Source organism: Salvelinus namaycush, chromosome 11, assembly GCF_016432855.1.
Source record: "Salvelinus namaycush isolate Seneca chromosome 11, SaNama_1.0, whole genome shotgun sequence".
NCBI lineage: Eukaryota > Metazoa > Chordata > Actinopteri > Salmoniformes > Salmonidae > Salvelinus > Salvelinus namaycush.
In genome coordinates this window covers 31,147,436-31,163,802 of record NC_052317.1, presented here as the reverse complement: position 1 = coordinate 31,163,802, position 16,367 = coordinate 31,147,436, and the positions used below count along the sequence as shown (strand labels likewise).

At 46.4% G+C, this 16,367-nt stretch overlaps 2 protein-coding genes across 2 annotated transcripts in view; both read left to right on the top strand.

Annotated features, from left to right (window-relative positions):
• Positions 1-14,466, top strand: part of LOC120055344 (extensin-1-like) — a 36,563-nt gene extending 22,097 nt beyond the window's left edge. Inside the window, exon 2 of the mRNA XM_039003215.1 lies at positions 13,365-14,466. Coding sequence (XP_038859143.1) covers positions 13,365-14,466 — 1,102 coding nt within the window. The remainder of the gene's footprint in view (positions 1-13,364) is intronic.
• Positions 1-16,367, top strand: part of LOC120055343 (neurocan core protein-like) — a 78,390-nt gene that overhangs the window by 5,277 nt on the left and 56,746 nt on the right. The window contains exon 2 of the mRNA XM_039003214.1: positions 2,237-2,296. The gene's annotated coding sequence lies outside the window, so the exon portion shown is untranslated. The remainder of the gene's footprint in view (positions 1-2,236; positions 2,297-16,367) is intronic.

Genomic DNA, 16,367 nt, shown 5'->3' with positions numbered 1-16,367 from the left:
CGATACAAACTTCTCAGGTGGTTGCTACACATTAGTGGTGAATGCGAATTCCAGTCTACAAAATAAAGTGGTTTGAGTTTGAGAAGTGTTCATTATTACGGTCAGCAGTATACAGAAGTATAATGTCTCCCTTTGCTTCAGGGTCTGCATTATTTTCTTATGCTTACTAGCATTTAGCAAATGCAATAATATTGGGGACTAGCTGTCCCTTGCTGGAGTCAAACCCACAACCTTTGGCACACTAAAAACTGTACCAAAAGTCCAGAGGATTGGTTTCGTAGAGCTGTACTGCGCCAACTTAATCATCTGGTCATTATTACACAAACAACAGGAGAACAGGCACTCTTTGTCTTCTCTGGCTTATTGGGGAGCTTTTCACAACTGGACAGGTTCATTGTGACTGAGGAACAGATTCAAGTAAACCTACCACAGAAAAGTATTATGCAGTATCTTTGATTAGCATGTAGGTATTATGTCTTACACTGAAAACTGGAGTCGTATACCAGTGAGGGCTTTAAATGGTATTTACCTTTTAGGTTGGATTTGGCTTTGGTACTGTTTTTTTAAATGTATTTTTAAGAAGAAAAGTATGTGGCTCTTATTGTGTGAACCGATTATGTTCTATACAGCAAGATTGAATCAGACTGAAAGTTGAGGTTTTGAGTGAAATATTTATGTTCTCTGTGTATGTACGACATGACTTCTACCATTTCAAGCTGATTAAAGAACAGCAGAGGGAGAGATATTTTCCACCTCAGATTCTCTTTCTCCATCTCTCTCTCTCTCTCTCTCTCTCTCTCTCCATCTCTCTCGCTCTCGCTCTCGCTCTCTCTCTCCATCTCTCTCTCTCTCTCTCTCTCTCTCTCTCTCTCTCTCTCTCTCTCTCTCTCTCTCTCTCTCCGTCTCCCCTGTTGTGAAGTCTCCAATGGCGAGAAGCCCAGAGGGGGTTGGACGGAGTGAGCAATCAATCAAGTTTTCTTTTTGCACCCTGGCAGGAAGGGACTAACACTTCCCTTCAAACCAATCAGCATACAGGCCTGGATGAGACCATAGCACCACAGCTAAAAGGCTCTCACATAAAGAGAACGGCCTTTCTCTTTGTCTCTGGCCAGAGTAGAGCCTCCATTCTCTGCTATTGACTGGTGGCAGATGCTGAATGTAATGCTGTCATGTTGGGTATCCCTGTTTGAGCTGGTCGGGAACAGGCTATTTGATGTGATTGGTTGGAGCTTCTCAGCTTGTTGGCTTGTTGGTTTGATTCCTGCACGGGACACATCAACTGTACATATGAGTGAACTGTCAGTGGCTTTGGATAAAACGTGTCTGCTAAATGACAATATTATGATGTTATCAGTTGATCCTTGTGTTCTTCAGTTTAGCCTACAGTAGCTGGGAATCAGCAGACTCCATATAAACAAAGTGCTGTGTCTAGTGACGTCATAGTGTCCAATGATGATCCCATTTTGTAACTGTCGTTATTTCGTGTGGGGATGAAAAAGTGATAGATTCAACTCTGATGCACATTCAATAAAAACAGTTGATTACCGACACACCAGTGCTCGGACGAAGGTTCTATCTGCAATAACTCATTCTGTATGAACCTATTTTATATTCCGTGGACTGAGCAACTCCTGTGCGGGTCATTAAACATGTAAACTCCTGGATGGAAGTAGCTTATCTCCAAGGCACCAGCACCTCTTAACTTGATTATATTCATATTTTTCTTTATGATATCACTTCTCTGATCATAGCCATGTCTAAAATGGCACCCTATTCCCTAAGTTACTACAAAAGTAATGCACTATACTGTATAGGGAAGAGAGCGCCATTTCAGATTCACCCCATTTCTCCTAGTGGGTGGATTGAAGTCAAAGCCACTGCCCATGCACCTGATCCCCTACACCTGATTTTACAAACCACATTGGCCCCTCACCTCTAACCTCTCACCTTTAACCCCTCAACTTTAACCCCTGACCCCGGCCAGACATGCAGTACAGCTGGAGTAACGACTTTCCGCAGGTGTGTTAACAGCCCCTAGCTACATCTGACCCTGCTACATGTTATCAGGGACCTCTTCACCTCCTCCTCCTTTTCCTGTGGACTGAAGTGAAATTGGTCTGTCTGCCCTCTATATCCTGTTGGGGTGTAATAGGCTATGAGAGGGGATGGTCATTCGCTAGCAACGTTAGCTACATATTAAATGAAACATTACATGTCCATTTTTCCTGTGTTTCAGGATTTCATCCAAAGGGACCCTTGCTGATTTGTCAGGACGCAGTCAGACTCCTCTCTAAAGGTAAGACAGAGGGACAATTTGGTCATGGCTTGTAGCCTATTTAAATCAATGTAAGTATATGTATCTTAATGTAATCTATTGAAAGAAGAGTTGGGCATGAGAATGTAATATTAATACATGTATTATTAGGTATTGTATATTTCTTGTTTTTCACATGTACAGTGACAAGAAAAAGTATGTGAACCCTTTGGAATGACCTGGATTTCTGCATAAATTGGTCATAACATTTGATCTGATCTTCATCTTAGTCACAACAATAGACAAACACAGTCTGCTTAAACTAATAACACACAAACAATTATACGTTATCGTGTCTTTATTGAACACTGTGTAAACATTCACAGTGGAGGGTGCAAAAAGTATGTGAACCCTTGGATTTAATAACAGTCACCATAGCAGAACCCACCTGTAGCACGCGCTCCAGCAGGTATATCTCTCTGGTCACCCCCAAAATCAATTCTTCCTTTGGCCCCCTCTCCTTCCAGTTCTCTGCTGCCAATGACTGGAACGAACTACAAAAATCTCTGAAACTGGAAACACTTATCTCCCTCATTAGCTTTAAGCACCAGCTGTCAGAGCAGCTCACAGATTACTGCACCTGTACATAGCCCATCTATAATTTAGCCCAAACAACTACCTCTTCCCCTACTGTATTTATTTATTTATTTTGCTCCTTTGCACCCCATTATTTCTATCTCTACTTTGCACATTCTTCCACTGCAAATCTACCATTCCAGTGTTTTACTTGCTATATTGTATTTACTTCGCCACCATGGCCTTTTTTGCCTTTACCTCCCTTATCTCACCTCATTTGCTCACATTGTATATAGACGTATTTTTCTACTGTATGTTTGTTTTACTCCATGTGTAACTCTGTGTTGTTGTATGTGTCGAACTGCTTTGCTTTATCTTGGCCAGGTCGCAATTGTAAATGAGAACTTGTTCTCAACTTGCCTACCTGGTTAAATAAAGGTTACATTTTTTGAAAAATGACTGGTTGACCATCCTTTGGCAGCAATAACCTCAACCAAACGTTTTCTGTAGTTGCGTATCAGACCTGCACAACAGTCAGGAGGAATTTTGGACAATCTTTACAAAACTCTTTCAATTCAGCAATATTCTTGGGATGTCTGGTGTGAACTGCTCTCTTGAGGTCATGCTACAGCATCTCAATCGGGTTGAGGTCAGGACTCTGACTGGGCCACTCCAGAAGGCGTATTTTCTTCTGTTGAAGCCATTTTGTTGTTGATTTACTTCTGTGTTTTGCGTCGTTGTCCTGTTACATCACCCAACTTCTGTTGAGCTTCAATTCACGGACAGATAGCCTTACATTGTCCTGCAAAATGTCTTGATAAACGTGGGAATTAATTTTTCCGGCGATGATAGCAAGCTGTCCAGGCCCTAAGACAGCAAAGCAGCCCCAAACCATGATGCTCCCTCCACCATACTTTACAGTTGGGATGAGGTTTTGATGTTGGTGTGCTGTGCCTTTTTTTCTCCACACATAGTTTTGTGTGTTCCTTCCAAATAACTCAACTTTAGTTTAATCTGTCCACAGAATATTATGCCAGTAGTGCTGTGGAACATCCAGGTGCTCTTTGGTGAACTTTATAAGTGCAGCAATGTTTTTTTTGGACTGCAGTGGCTTCTTCCGTGGTGTCCTCCCATGAACACCATTCTTGTTTAGTGTTTTCCGTATTGTAGATTCTTCAACAGAGATGTTAGCATGTTCCAGAGATTTCTGTAAGTCTTTAGCTGACACTCTAGGATTCTTCTTAACCTCATTGAGCATTCTGCGCTGTGCTCTTGCAGTCATCTTTGCAGGATGGCCACTCCTAGGGAGAGTAGCAACAGTGCTGAACTTTCTCCATATATAGAGTTTGTCTTACCGTGGACTGATGAAATTCAAGGCTTTTAGGAGATACTTTTGTAACCCTTTCAAGCTTTATGCAAGTCAACAATTCTTAATCTTAGGTCTTCTGAGATCTCTTTTGTTTGATGCATGGTTTACATCAGGCAACGCTTCTTGTGAATAGCAAACTTAAATTTTGCGAATGTTTTTTATAGGGCAGGGCAGCTCTAACCAACATCTCCAGTCTCGTATCATTTATTGGACGTCAGGTTAGCTGACTCCTGACTCCAATTAGCTTTTTAGACATCCACAAGTCTGGTTCATCCTTGGGAGCAATTTCTAAATGCCTGAAGGTACCACGTTCATCTGTACAAACAATAGTACGCAAGTATAAACACCATGAAACCACGCAGCCATCATACTGCTCAGGAAGGAGACGCATTCTGTCTCCTAGAGATTAACATACTTTGGTGCGAAAAGTGCAAATCAATCCCAGAACAACAGCAAAGGACCTTGTGAAGATGCTGGAGGAAACAGGCACAAAAGTATCTATATCCACAGTAAAACGAGTGCTATATCGACATAACCTGAAAGGCCGCTCAGCAAGGAAGAAGCCACTGCTCCAAAACCGCCATAAAAAAGCCAGACTACGGTTTGCAACTGCACATGGGGACACATATCGTATTTTTTTGATAAATGTCCTCTTGTCTGATGAAACAAAAAGAGAACTGTTTGGCCATAATGACCATCGTTATGTTTGGAGGAAAAAGGGGGAGGCTTGCAAGCCGAAGAAAACCATCCCAACCGTGAAACACGGGGGTGGCAGCATCATGTTGTGGGGGTGCTTTGCTGCAGGAGGGACTGGTGGACTTCACAAAATTGATGGCATCATGAGAAAGTAAAATTATGTGGATATATTGAAGCAACATTTCAAGACATCAGTCAGGAAGTTAAAGCTTGGTGGCAAATGGGTCTACCAAATGGACAATGACCCCAAGCATACTTCTAAAGTTGTGGCAAAATTGCTTAAGGACAACAAAGTCAAGGTATTGGAGTGGCCATCACAAAGCCCTGACCTCAATCCCATAGAAAATGTGTGGGCAGAACTGAAAAAGCGTGTGTGAGCAAGAAGGCCTACAAACCTGACTCAGTTACACCAGCTCTGTCAGGAGGAATGAGCCAACATTCACCCAAATTATTGTGGGAAGCTTGTGGAAGGCTACCCGAAACAATTGACCCAAATTAAACAATTGAAAGTGTAACGGCAGCCTTCCTCCTCTTCGTCTGAAGAGGAGATGTAGCAGGGATCGGACCAAGACGCAGCATAGTTTGTGCTCAACATATTTAATACAGACGATAAACGTGAACACTTAACAAATACAAAATAACAAAATGTGGCAAACCGATACAGTCCTAGCTGGTGCAGAGAAAACACAAAGACAGGAAACAACCACCCACAATCCCCAACACAAAACAAGCCACCTAAATATGATTCCCAATCAGAGCCAACACAAAACACCTTCCTCTGATTGGGAACCATATTAGGCCAAACATAGAAACAGACAAACTAGACACACAACATAGAATGCCCACCCAGCTCACGTCCTGACCAACACTAAAACAAGCAAAACACACAAGAACTATGGTCAGAACGTGACAGAAAGGCACTGCTACCAAATACTAAATGAGTGTATGTAAACTTCTGACCCACTGGGAATGTGATGAAAGAAATAAAAGCTGAAATAAATAATTCTCTCTACTATTATTCTGACATTTCACATTCTTCAAATAAAGTGGTGATCCTAACTGACCTAGGACAGGGAATTTTTAGTAGGATTAAACGTCAGGAATTGTGAAAAACTGAGTTTAAATGTATTTGGCTAAGGTGTATGTAAACTTCCGACTTCAACTGCATACTATATACTATATATACTATATATATATATATATATATATATATATAGTACCAGTCGGAAGTTTGGACACACCTACTCATTCAAGGGTTTTTCTTTATTTTGACTATTATACATGGTAGAGTAATAGTGAATACATCAACACTTTGAAATAACACAGATGGAATCATGTAGTAACCCAAAAAGTGTTTAACAAATCAAAATATCCACCCTTTGCCTTGATGACAGTTTTGCACACTCTTGGCATTCTCTCAGCCTGCTTCACCTGGAATGCTTTTCCAACAGTCTTGAAGGAGTTCCCACATATGCTGAGCACTTGTTGGCTGCTTTTCCTTCACATTGCGGTCCAACTCATCTCAAACCATCTCAATTGGGTTTAGGTCGGGTGATTGTGGCGGTCAGGTCATCTGATGCAGCACTCCATCACTCTCCTTCTTGGTCAAATAGTACTTACATAGCCTGGAGGTGTGTTTTGGGTCATTGTCCTGTTGAAAAACAAATGATAGTCCCACTAAGCGCAAACCAGATGGGATGGCGTATCACTGCAGAATGCTGTGGTAGCCATGCTGGTTAAGTGTGCCTTCTAAATAAATCACTGACAGTGTCAGCAAAGCACCGTCACACCTCCTCCTCCATGCTTCATGGTGGGAACCACACATGCAGAGATCATCCGTTCACCTACTCTGCGTCTCACAAAGACACAGCGGTTGGAACCAAAAATCTCAAATTTGGACTCATCAGACCAAAGGACAGATTTCCTTTAGTAGGGGTTTCTTTGCAGCAATTTGACCACAAAGGCCTGATTCACTCAGTCTCCTCTGAACAGTTGATGTTGAGATGTTTCTGTTACTTGAACTCTGTGAAGCATTTATTTGGGCTGCAATCTGAGATGCAGTTAACTCTAATGAACTTATCCTCTGCAGCAGAGGTAACTCTGGGTCTTCCATTCCTGTGGCGGTCCTCATGAGAGCCAGTTCCGTCATAGCGCTTGATGGTTTTTGCGACTGCACTTAAAGAAACGTTCAAAGTTCTTGACATTTTCCCGATGAACTGACCTTCATGTCTTAAAGTAATGATGGACTGTCGTTTCTCTGCTTTGAGCTGTTCTTGCCATAATATTGACTTGGTTTTTTACCAAATAGGGCTATCTTCTGTATACCATCCCTACCTTGTCACAACCCAACTGATTGGCTCAAACGCATTAAGAAGGAAAGAAATTCCACAAATTAACTTTTAACAAGGCACACAGGTTAATTGAAATGCATTCCAGGTGACTACCTCATGAAGCTGGTTGAGAGAATGCCAAGAGTGTGCAAAGCTGTCATCAAGGCAAAGGGTGGCTACTTTGAAGAATCTCAAATATAAAATGTATTTTGATTTGTTTAACACTTTTTTGGTTATTACATGATTCCATATATGTTATTTCATAGTTGTGATGTCTTCACTATTATTCTACAATGTAAAAATAGTACAAATATTGAAAAACCCTTGAATGAGTAGGTGTGTCCAAACTTTTGACTGGTACTGTACCTATATGCAATATATATATATATTTAAAATTAATATATTTTCCTTCATTATTTTCCCCTAACCCTACCACCCATCCCCTATTTGGAGTAAACTAATGGACAATAACACTTAGGCTTCTACTTCCAGCTTATACATACTATATACATTTTACAGAAAGTAGGTTTTACACGAGTTATCTTTTGTTTGTTTTTATTCCCATCCTTCAGCTACCCTCAACCCCTCCCATATATCTCTGAAGACCATCCCGTTTTGTATTTTTCAACTGTGCTGTTTCACAAAAGTTCTGAACTTACTGTGTCCGTAATATACATTTTAATATACGCATTAGCCTACGTTACATTTTTTTTCATTAGCCTAGAAGACCTACTAAGACCTACTTTAGAAAGGCAAACACGTACCATTTCGGTGCACATCAAATTGCTATCCACCCTCAGGTTTTTGCCAACAGGCCCTTTTTAGTTGGAGCTTGCCGATCTGTATCTCACAGTCCTCGATGAGCGGATGTGTTGGATGCAATTATCAGCAATATGAAGTTACATTCAATTTCAATACACCATCGCACAACAGGTTCAATTCAATAGGAGTTACTTTACCATCAATAGGTTCCCAAATCCGAACAGAGCAACAGACGATACCCAGATCGCTATTAAAGAACCATCCCAAAACGAGTTCAACTACGTGAACAGAAAAGGCTTCCACTCTATGTGCAAGGGATAGGTTATGTGATGAGCAAAAGATGCTGCTGAATGTGGTGGCCAGGAGGAACGCACGACTAGTTCATTCTGCAGAACAGCAATGTTGGCCTCTAACACCTTGCTGAGTGTTGCCTACTAATTTGAAGTGTATTTGCCATTGCAACTTGAATTGTCTCAATGGTCTTCTCTTTGAAGCTATGTTTGTATTTTTACTGTAAAGCCACAACTGAGCTAGTCAAATAAAAACCTTTCAGTCTCTTGAAAGTTTTTTTCTAAGCCTTTTTTGGTTGCGACTTTGTATGTTTCATGGTATGTCGTTGTATATTCCCCACAGTCTTTAAAGGGGTGGCTTTGACCATATAAGGTTAATTAGGGGCGTTTTGAAATGCAAAAAGCCAAGGTCGTGCACGAGCACTGAGAACAGTTGGTATTTATGGTAAATCTCCTACCTGTGTGCGTATGACGATCGTCAAATCTTAGCCTTTCATTACAACTTCATCTCATCTCGTAAGCTTGGTGATAAGAGGATGTTTAAGTATAAGTTAGACAGTCCCACTACGACAACAGTCTGGAGGGACAGAGAGTGGGTTATGGTTGGTAGGGTGACAACAGTCTGGAGGGACAGAGAGTGGGTTATGGTTGGTAGGGTGACAACAGTCTGGAGGGATAGAGAGTGGGTTATGGTTGGTAGGGTGACAACAGTCTGGAGGGATAGAGAGTGGGTTATGGTTGGTAGGGTGACAACAGTCTGGAGGGATAGAGAGTGGGTTATGGTTGGTAGGGTGACAACAGTCTGGAGGGACAGAGAGTGGGTTATGGTTGGTAGGGTGACAACAGTCTGGAGGGACAGAGAGTGGGTTATGGTTGGTAGGGTGACAACAGTCTGGAGGGACAGAGAGTGGGTTATGGTTGGTAGGGTGACAACAGTCTGGAGGGACAGAGAGTGGGTTATGGTTGGTAGGGTGACAACAGTGTGGAGGGACAGAGAGTGGGTTATGGTTGGTAGGGTGACAACAGTCTGGAGGGACAGAGAGTGGGTTATGGTTGGTAGGGTGACAACAGTCTGGAGGGACAGAGAGTGGGTTATGGTTGGTAGGGTGACAACAGTCTGGAGGGACAGAGAGTGGGTTATGGTTGGTAGGGTGACAACAGTCTGGAGGGACAGAGAGTGGGTTATGGTTGGTAGGGTGACAACAGTCTGGAGGGACAGAGAGTGGGTTATGGTTGGTAGGGTGACAACAGTCTGGAGGGACAGAGAGTGGGTTATGGTTGGTAGGGTGACAACAGTCTGGAGGGACAGAGAGTGGGTTATGGTTGGTAGGGTGACAACAGTCTGGAGGGACAGAGAGTGGGTTATGGTTGGTAGGGTGACAGACAGTCTGGAGGGACAGAGAGTGGGTTATGGTTGGTAGGGTGACAACAGTCTGGAGGGACAGAGAGTGGGTTATGGTTGGTAGGGTGACAACAGTCTGGAGGGACAGAGAGTGGGTTATGGTTGGTAGGGTGACAACAGTCTGGAGGGACAGAGAGTGGGTTATGGTTGGTAGGGTGACAACAGAGGGTTATGGTTGGTAGGGTGACAACAGTCTGGAGGGACAGAGAGTGGGTTATGGTTGGTAGGGTGACAACAGTCTGGAGGGACAGAGAGTGGGTTATGGTTGGTAGGGTGACAACAGTCTGGAGGGACAGAGAGTGGGTTATGGTTGGTAGAGTGACAACAGTCTGGAGGGACAGAGAGTGGGTTATGGTTGGTAGGGTGACAACAGTCTGGAGGGACAGAGAGTGGGTTATGGTTGGTAGGGTGACAACAGTCTGGAGGGACAGAGAGTGGGTTATGGTTGGTAGGGTGACGAGAGTCTGGAGGGACAGAGAGTGGGTTATGGTTGGTAGGGTGACAACAGTCTGGAGGGATAGAGAGTGGGTTATGGTTGGTAGGGTGACGAGAGTCTGGAGGGACAGAGAGTGGGTTATGGTTGGTAGGGTGACAACAGTCTGGAGGGACAGAGAGTGGGTTATGGTTGGTAGGGTGACAACAGTCTGGAGGGACAGAGAGTGGGTTATGGTTGGTAGGGTGACAACAGTCTGGAGGGACAGAGAGTGGGTTATGGTTGGTAGGGTGACGACAGTCTGGAGGGATAGAGAGTGGGTTATGGTTGGTAGGGTGACAACAGTCTGGAGGGACAGAGAGTGGGTTATGGTTGGTAGGGTGACGAGAGTCTGGAGGGACAGAGAGTGGGTTATGGTTGGTAGGGTGACAACAGTCTGGAGGGACAGAGAGTGGGTTATGGTTGGTAGGGTGACAACAGTGTGGAGGGACAGAGAGTGGGTTATGGTTGGTAGGGGGACAACAGTCTGATTAAGTAGACCTACAGTAGATGGCTTGCTCTATAGCAACCACCATCTGTCATGGTTATGTTCTGGACAGTAACTCCAATATTGTGGTGCTGACCGCTGCATGGTCCCAGGCCATTTGCTCCAATAATCAAGCCTAATGGAAATCAATGCCTATGTTCCCTACCTGTAATTGATGCCGTAAAAAAAAAAAAAGATGTGGTGTTTGGTTGCCTAGCTACGAGGTCTCTTTTCCACATCATTTTGCCTCTGTCTTTTTGTGATTATTTTGTCAAACTGTCTCTCTTTGTCCTAAACCTTCATTTTTTTCTCTTATCTTTCTTTGTTACCCTGCTCGCTCTGTCTTTGTCATGCTGTCCTTCTCTCCCTCCCCATCATACCATCACTCTTAGAAAAAACAAGGTGCTATCTAGAACCTAAAAGGGTTCCTCGGCTGTCCCGATAGGATAACCCTTTGAAGAACCCTTGTTTGTTCCAGGTAGAACCCTTTTGGGTTCCATGTAGAATCCTCTCCTCTCCTCTAATCCCCTCCCCTCCCCGCCTCTCCACTCCTCTCCTCTCCCCGTCCCTCCCCTTCCATCCCCTCCTCTCCTCACCGCTGGGTCCTATCTTACCTAAAGCTTTCAGTCTCTTTCTCCTCCTCATGTGTCACAGCAGCAGCATTTTCATGAGTCATTAGCTGCTTAGAGTGTGATTATTCATCAGACTTATTCAACACACATGTGCAGGCTACAATACCTGAGGGACCAGGAAGAGAATAATGGCTGAATCAGCTCAAATTGCTTTTCTGGTAGAACTTTTTCAGAAGAGGAATTGGAATGAGCGGTTGGAGGGGCAAAGTTGTTATTTTCTGATAATATCTTAAGCAATTATTCTATAGTTCTCTGTCTACTTCCCACCCCATACCAAGATATTAGTATCTGTCTTTCCTGTTATTATGCCACAACACCATGTTGATCCTATATAACATAAAACAATGCTATTGCAAATGATAAAGTAATGCCTAACTACAGCACATTACCTACACAAGATTATGGCACCAATAATGTTCTGTTCCTAGAATACAGAGTATAGCAATTGAAACACATTCACAGTGTCAAAGCTCAAGACAACCCATGAGGCACGGCACCAGTCCACACAGTATCATAGCAATGTACCTAGTATTATACCAGGCTGCCATCCATGACAGCCTGTCCATTTTCAAAGGCCCTTTTAAGTCTCTCCTGTCTTCTTTCTCTTCTCTTATCCTCTCTTCTTCTCTCTTCTCTTCCTTTCTCCTCTCTTCTCTTCTTCTCTCTTCTCTTCTCTTCTCCTCTCCTCTCTTCTCTTCTTCTCTTCTTCTCTTTTCTCCTTCCTTCTCTTCTCTTCTTCTCCTCTCCTCCTCTCTTCTCTTCTTCTCTCTTCTCTTCCCTTCTTCTCTCTTATCCTCTCTTCTTCTCTCTTCTCCTCTCTTCTCTCTTCTCTTCTTCTCTCTTCTCTTCTTCTCTCTTCTCCTTCCTTCTCTTCTTCTCTTCCCTTCTTCTCTCTTCTCCTCTCTTCTGCTCTCTTCTCTCCTCTCTTTGCTTCTCTCCTCTTCTCTTACCTCTTCTCCTCTCTCCTCTGTCTGTCCATCATCTGGAGCCCTTACTCACTCTGTCGTTCCCCTCCGTCACTCTGTCATTCCCATCCTCCGTCACTCCAAAGGTAATTGATTTTCTCTTCCCGTCTCTTCTCCTCTTCTCCTCTCTTCTCCTGTCTTCCCTTCTCTTCTCCTTTCTTCTCTTCTCTTCTCTTCCCTTCTCTCTTGTCTTCTCTTCTCTTCTCTTCTCTTCTCTTCTCTTCTCTTCTCTTCTCTTCTCTTCTCTTCTCCTCTCTTATTCTCTCCTTCTCTTCCCTTCTTCTCTCTTCTCCTCTTTTCTCATCTCTTCTCCTCTCTTCTCTTCTTCTCCTCTCTTCTCTTCTCCTCTCCTCTCTTCCCTTCTCTCCTATTTTCTTACCTCTTCTCCGCTCTCCTCTGTCTGTCCATCATCTGGAGCCCTTACTCACTCTGTCGTTCCCCTCCTCTGTCACTCCAGAGGTAATTGTTTTTCTCTTCTCTCTCCTCTCTTCTCTTCCATTTTGTTCTCTTCTCTTCCCCTCTCTTCTCTTCTCTTCCCTTCTCTTCTCTTCCCCTCTCTTCTCTTCTCTTCCCTTCTCTTCTCTTCTCTTTTCTGTCTTCTCCTCTCTTCTCATCCCTTCTCTTCTCCTATCCTCTCCTCTCTTCTCCTCTCCTCTCTTCTCTTCTCCTCTCTTCTCCTCTCCTTTCTTATCTTCTTCTCTCTTCTCTTCTCCTCTCTTCTCCTCTCTTCTCCTCTCTGTTGTTCCCCTCCTCCATCACTCTGTCGTTCCCCTCCTCCGTCGCTGTCGTTCCCCTCCTCCGTCACTCTGTCGTTCCCCTCCTCCGTCACTCTGTCGTTCCTCTCTTCAGTCACTCTGTCGTTCCCCTCCTACGTTGCTGTCGTTCCCCTCCTACGTTGCTGTCGTTCCCCTCCTCCGTCACTCTGTCGTTCCCCTCCTCCGTCACTCTGTCGTTCCCCTCCTCCGTCACTCTGTCGTTCCTCTCTTCAGTCACTCTGTCGTTCCCCTCCTACGTTGCTGTTGTTCCCCTCCTACGTCGCTGTCGTTCCCCTCCTCCGTCACTCTGTCGTTCCCCTCCTCCGTCACTCTGTCGTTCCCCTCCTCCGTCACTCTGTCGTTCCTCTCTTCAGTCACTGTCGTTCCCCTCCTCCGTCACACTGTCGTTCCCCTCCTCCGTCACACTGTCGTTCCCCTCCTCTGTCGCTGTCGTTCCCCTCCTCCGTCACTCTGTCGTTCCCCTCCTCCGTCACTCTGTCGTTCCTCTCTTCAGTCACTGTCGTTCCCCTCCTCCGTCACACTGTCGTTCCCCTCCTCCGTCACACTGTCGTTCCCCTTTCCGTCACTCTGTCGTTCCCCTCCTCCGTCACTCTGTCGTTCCCCTCCTCCGTCACTCTGTCGTTCCTCTCTTCAGTCACTCTGTCGTTCCCCTCCTCCGTCACACTGTCGTTCCCCTCCTACGTTGCTGTCGTTCCCCTCCTACGTTGCTGTCGTTCCCCTCCTCCGTCACTCTGTCGTTCCCCTCCTCCGTCACTCTGTCGTTCCCCTCCTCCGTCACTCTGTCGTTCCTCTCTTCAGTCACTCTGTCGTTCCCCTCCTACGTTGCTGTTGTTCCCCTCCTACGTCGCTGTCGTTCCCCTCCTCCGTCACTCTGTCGTTCCCCTCCTCCGTCACTCTGTCGTTCCCCTCCTCCGTCACTCTGTCGTTCCTCTCTTCAGTCACTGTCGTTCCCCTCCTCCGTCACACTGTCGTTCCCCTCCTCCGTCACACTGTCGTTCCCCTCCTCTGTCGCTGTCGTTCCCCTCCTCCGTCACTCTGTCGTTCCCCTCCTCCGTCACTCTGTCGTTCCTCTCTTCAGTCACTGTCGTTCCCCTCCTCCGTCACACTGTCGTTCCCCTCCTCCGTCACACTGTCGTTCCCCTTTCCGTCACTCTGTCGTTCCCCTCCTCCGTCACTCTGTCGTTCCCCTCCTCCGTCACTCTGTCGTTCCTCTCTTCAGTCACTCTGTCGTTCCCCTCCTCCGTCACACTGTCGTTCCCCTCCTCCGTCGCTGTCGTTCCCCTCCTACGTCGTAGTCGTTCCCCTCCTCCGTCGCTGTCGTTCCCCTCCTACGTCACACTGTCGTTCCCCTCCTACGTCAATCTGTTGTTCCCCTCCTCCGTCTCTGTCATTCCCCTCCTCCGTCACACTGTCGTTCCCCTCCTACGTCTCTGTCGTTCCCCTCCTACGTCGTAGTCGTTCCCCTCCTCCGTCGCTGTCGTTCCCCTCCTCCGTCGCTGTCGTTCCCCTCCTCCGTCGCTGTCGTTCCCCTCCTCCGTCACTCTGTCGTTCCTCTCTTCAGTCACTCTGTCGTTCCCCTCCTCCGTCACACTGTCGTTCCCCTCCTCCGTTGCTGTCGTTCCCCTCCTCCGTCGCTGTCGTTCCCCTCCTCCGTCGCTGTCGTTCCCCTCCTCCGTCGCTGTCGTTCCCCTCCTACGTCACACTGTCGTTCCCCTCCTACGTCAATCTGTCGTTCCCCTCCTCCGTCTCTGTCGTTCCCCTCCTCCATCACTCTGTCGTTCCCCTCCTCCGTCTCTGTCGTTCCCCTCCTCCATCACTCTGTCGTTCCCCTCCTACGTCGTAGTCGTTCCCCTCCTCCGTTGCTGTCGTTCCCCTCCTCCGTCTCTGTCGTTCCCCTCCTACGTCACACTGTCGTTCCCCTCCTCCGTCTCTGTCGTTCCCCTCCTCCATCACTCTGTCGTCCCCCTCCTCCGTCTCTGTCGTTCCCCTCCTCCGTCACTGTCGTTCCCCTCCTCCGTCACTCTTCCGTTCCCCTCCTCCGTCACTCTGTCATTCCCCTCCTCCGTCACTCTGTTGTTCCCCTCCTCTGTCACTCTGTCGTCCCCCTCCTCCGTCACTCTGTCGTTTCCCTCCTACATCTCTGTCGTTCCCCTCCTCCGTCACTCTGTCGTTCCCCTCCTCCTTCACTCTGTCGTTCCCCTCCTCCGTCACTCTGTCGTTTCCCTCCTACATCTCTGTCGTTCCCCTCCATCCCTGTCGTTCCCCTCCTCCGTCTCTGTCATTCCCCTCCTCCGTCTCTGTCATTCCCCTCCTCCGTCTCTGTCGTTCCCCTCCTCCTTCACTCTGTCGTACCCCTCCTCCGTCTCTGTCGTTCCCCTCCTCCGTCTCTGTCGTTCCCCTCCTCCGTCACTTTGTCGTTTCCCTCCTACATCTCTGTCGTTCCCCTCCTCCGTCACTCTGTCGTTCCCCTCCTCCGTCTCTGTCGTTCCCCTCCTCCGTCTCTGTTGTTCCCCTCCTCCGTCACTTTGTCGTTTCCCTCCTACATCTCTGTCGTTCCCCTCCTCCGTCACGCTGTCGTTCCCCTCCTCCGTCTCTGTCGTTCCCCTCCTCCGTCTCTGTCGTTCCCCTCCTTCCCCAGATATTAAGGGAGGTTGGATAGCCTGACACCCTTCCCCAGATCCTTGTTGTCAATGAGAGCGTTTTCTCTTCATCAACTCAAATAACATAATTCAACTGTTACTGAAGTCCGTTCCCCAGGAGGCATTGAGACTTTGGTGCTCTGCCAGTGGGAGTAGACTACAGTTAGGTTATATCCAAGCCTGGTAGAGGGATCAGCAAACCCAGCAGAAAACAAACAGGGTTCATTATCTGTTTGTGTGTGTGTGTATGGTTGTATGACGTGTGTGTGTGTATGTGTGTGTGTGTGTGTGTGTGGGGGGGGGGGGGGGGGGGGTGTATGACGTGTGTGTGCTGCGTGTTTGTGACGTGTATGTGTGTATGGTTGTATGACGTGTGTGTGTGTATATGTGTGTGTGTGTGTGGGGGGGGGGGTGTATGACGTGTGTATGCTGTGTGTTTGTGACGTGTGTGTGTGTGTATGGTTGTATGACGTGTGTGTGTATATGTGTGTGTGTGCGTGTGTGTGGGGGGGGGGGGGGTGTATGACGTGTGAATGCTGTGTGTTTGTGACATGTGTGTGTATGGTTGTATGACGTGTGTGTGTATATGTGTGTGTGTGTGTTGGGGGGGGGGGGGGGGGGGTGTATGACGTGTGTATGCTGTGTGTTTGTGACGTGTGCGTGTGCTTTATTGCCCCTGAGAAAGATTAGGTATATCATGAAGAATTCAGGAAGCAC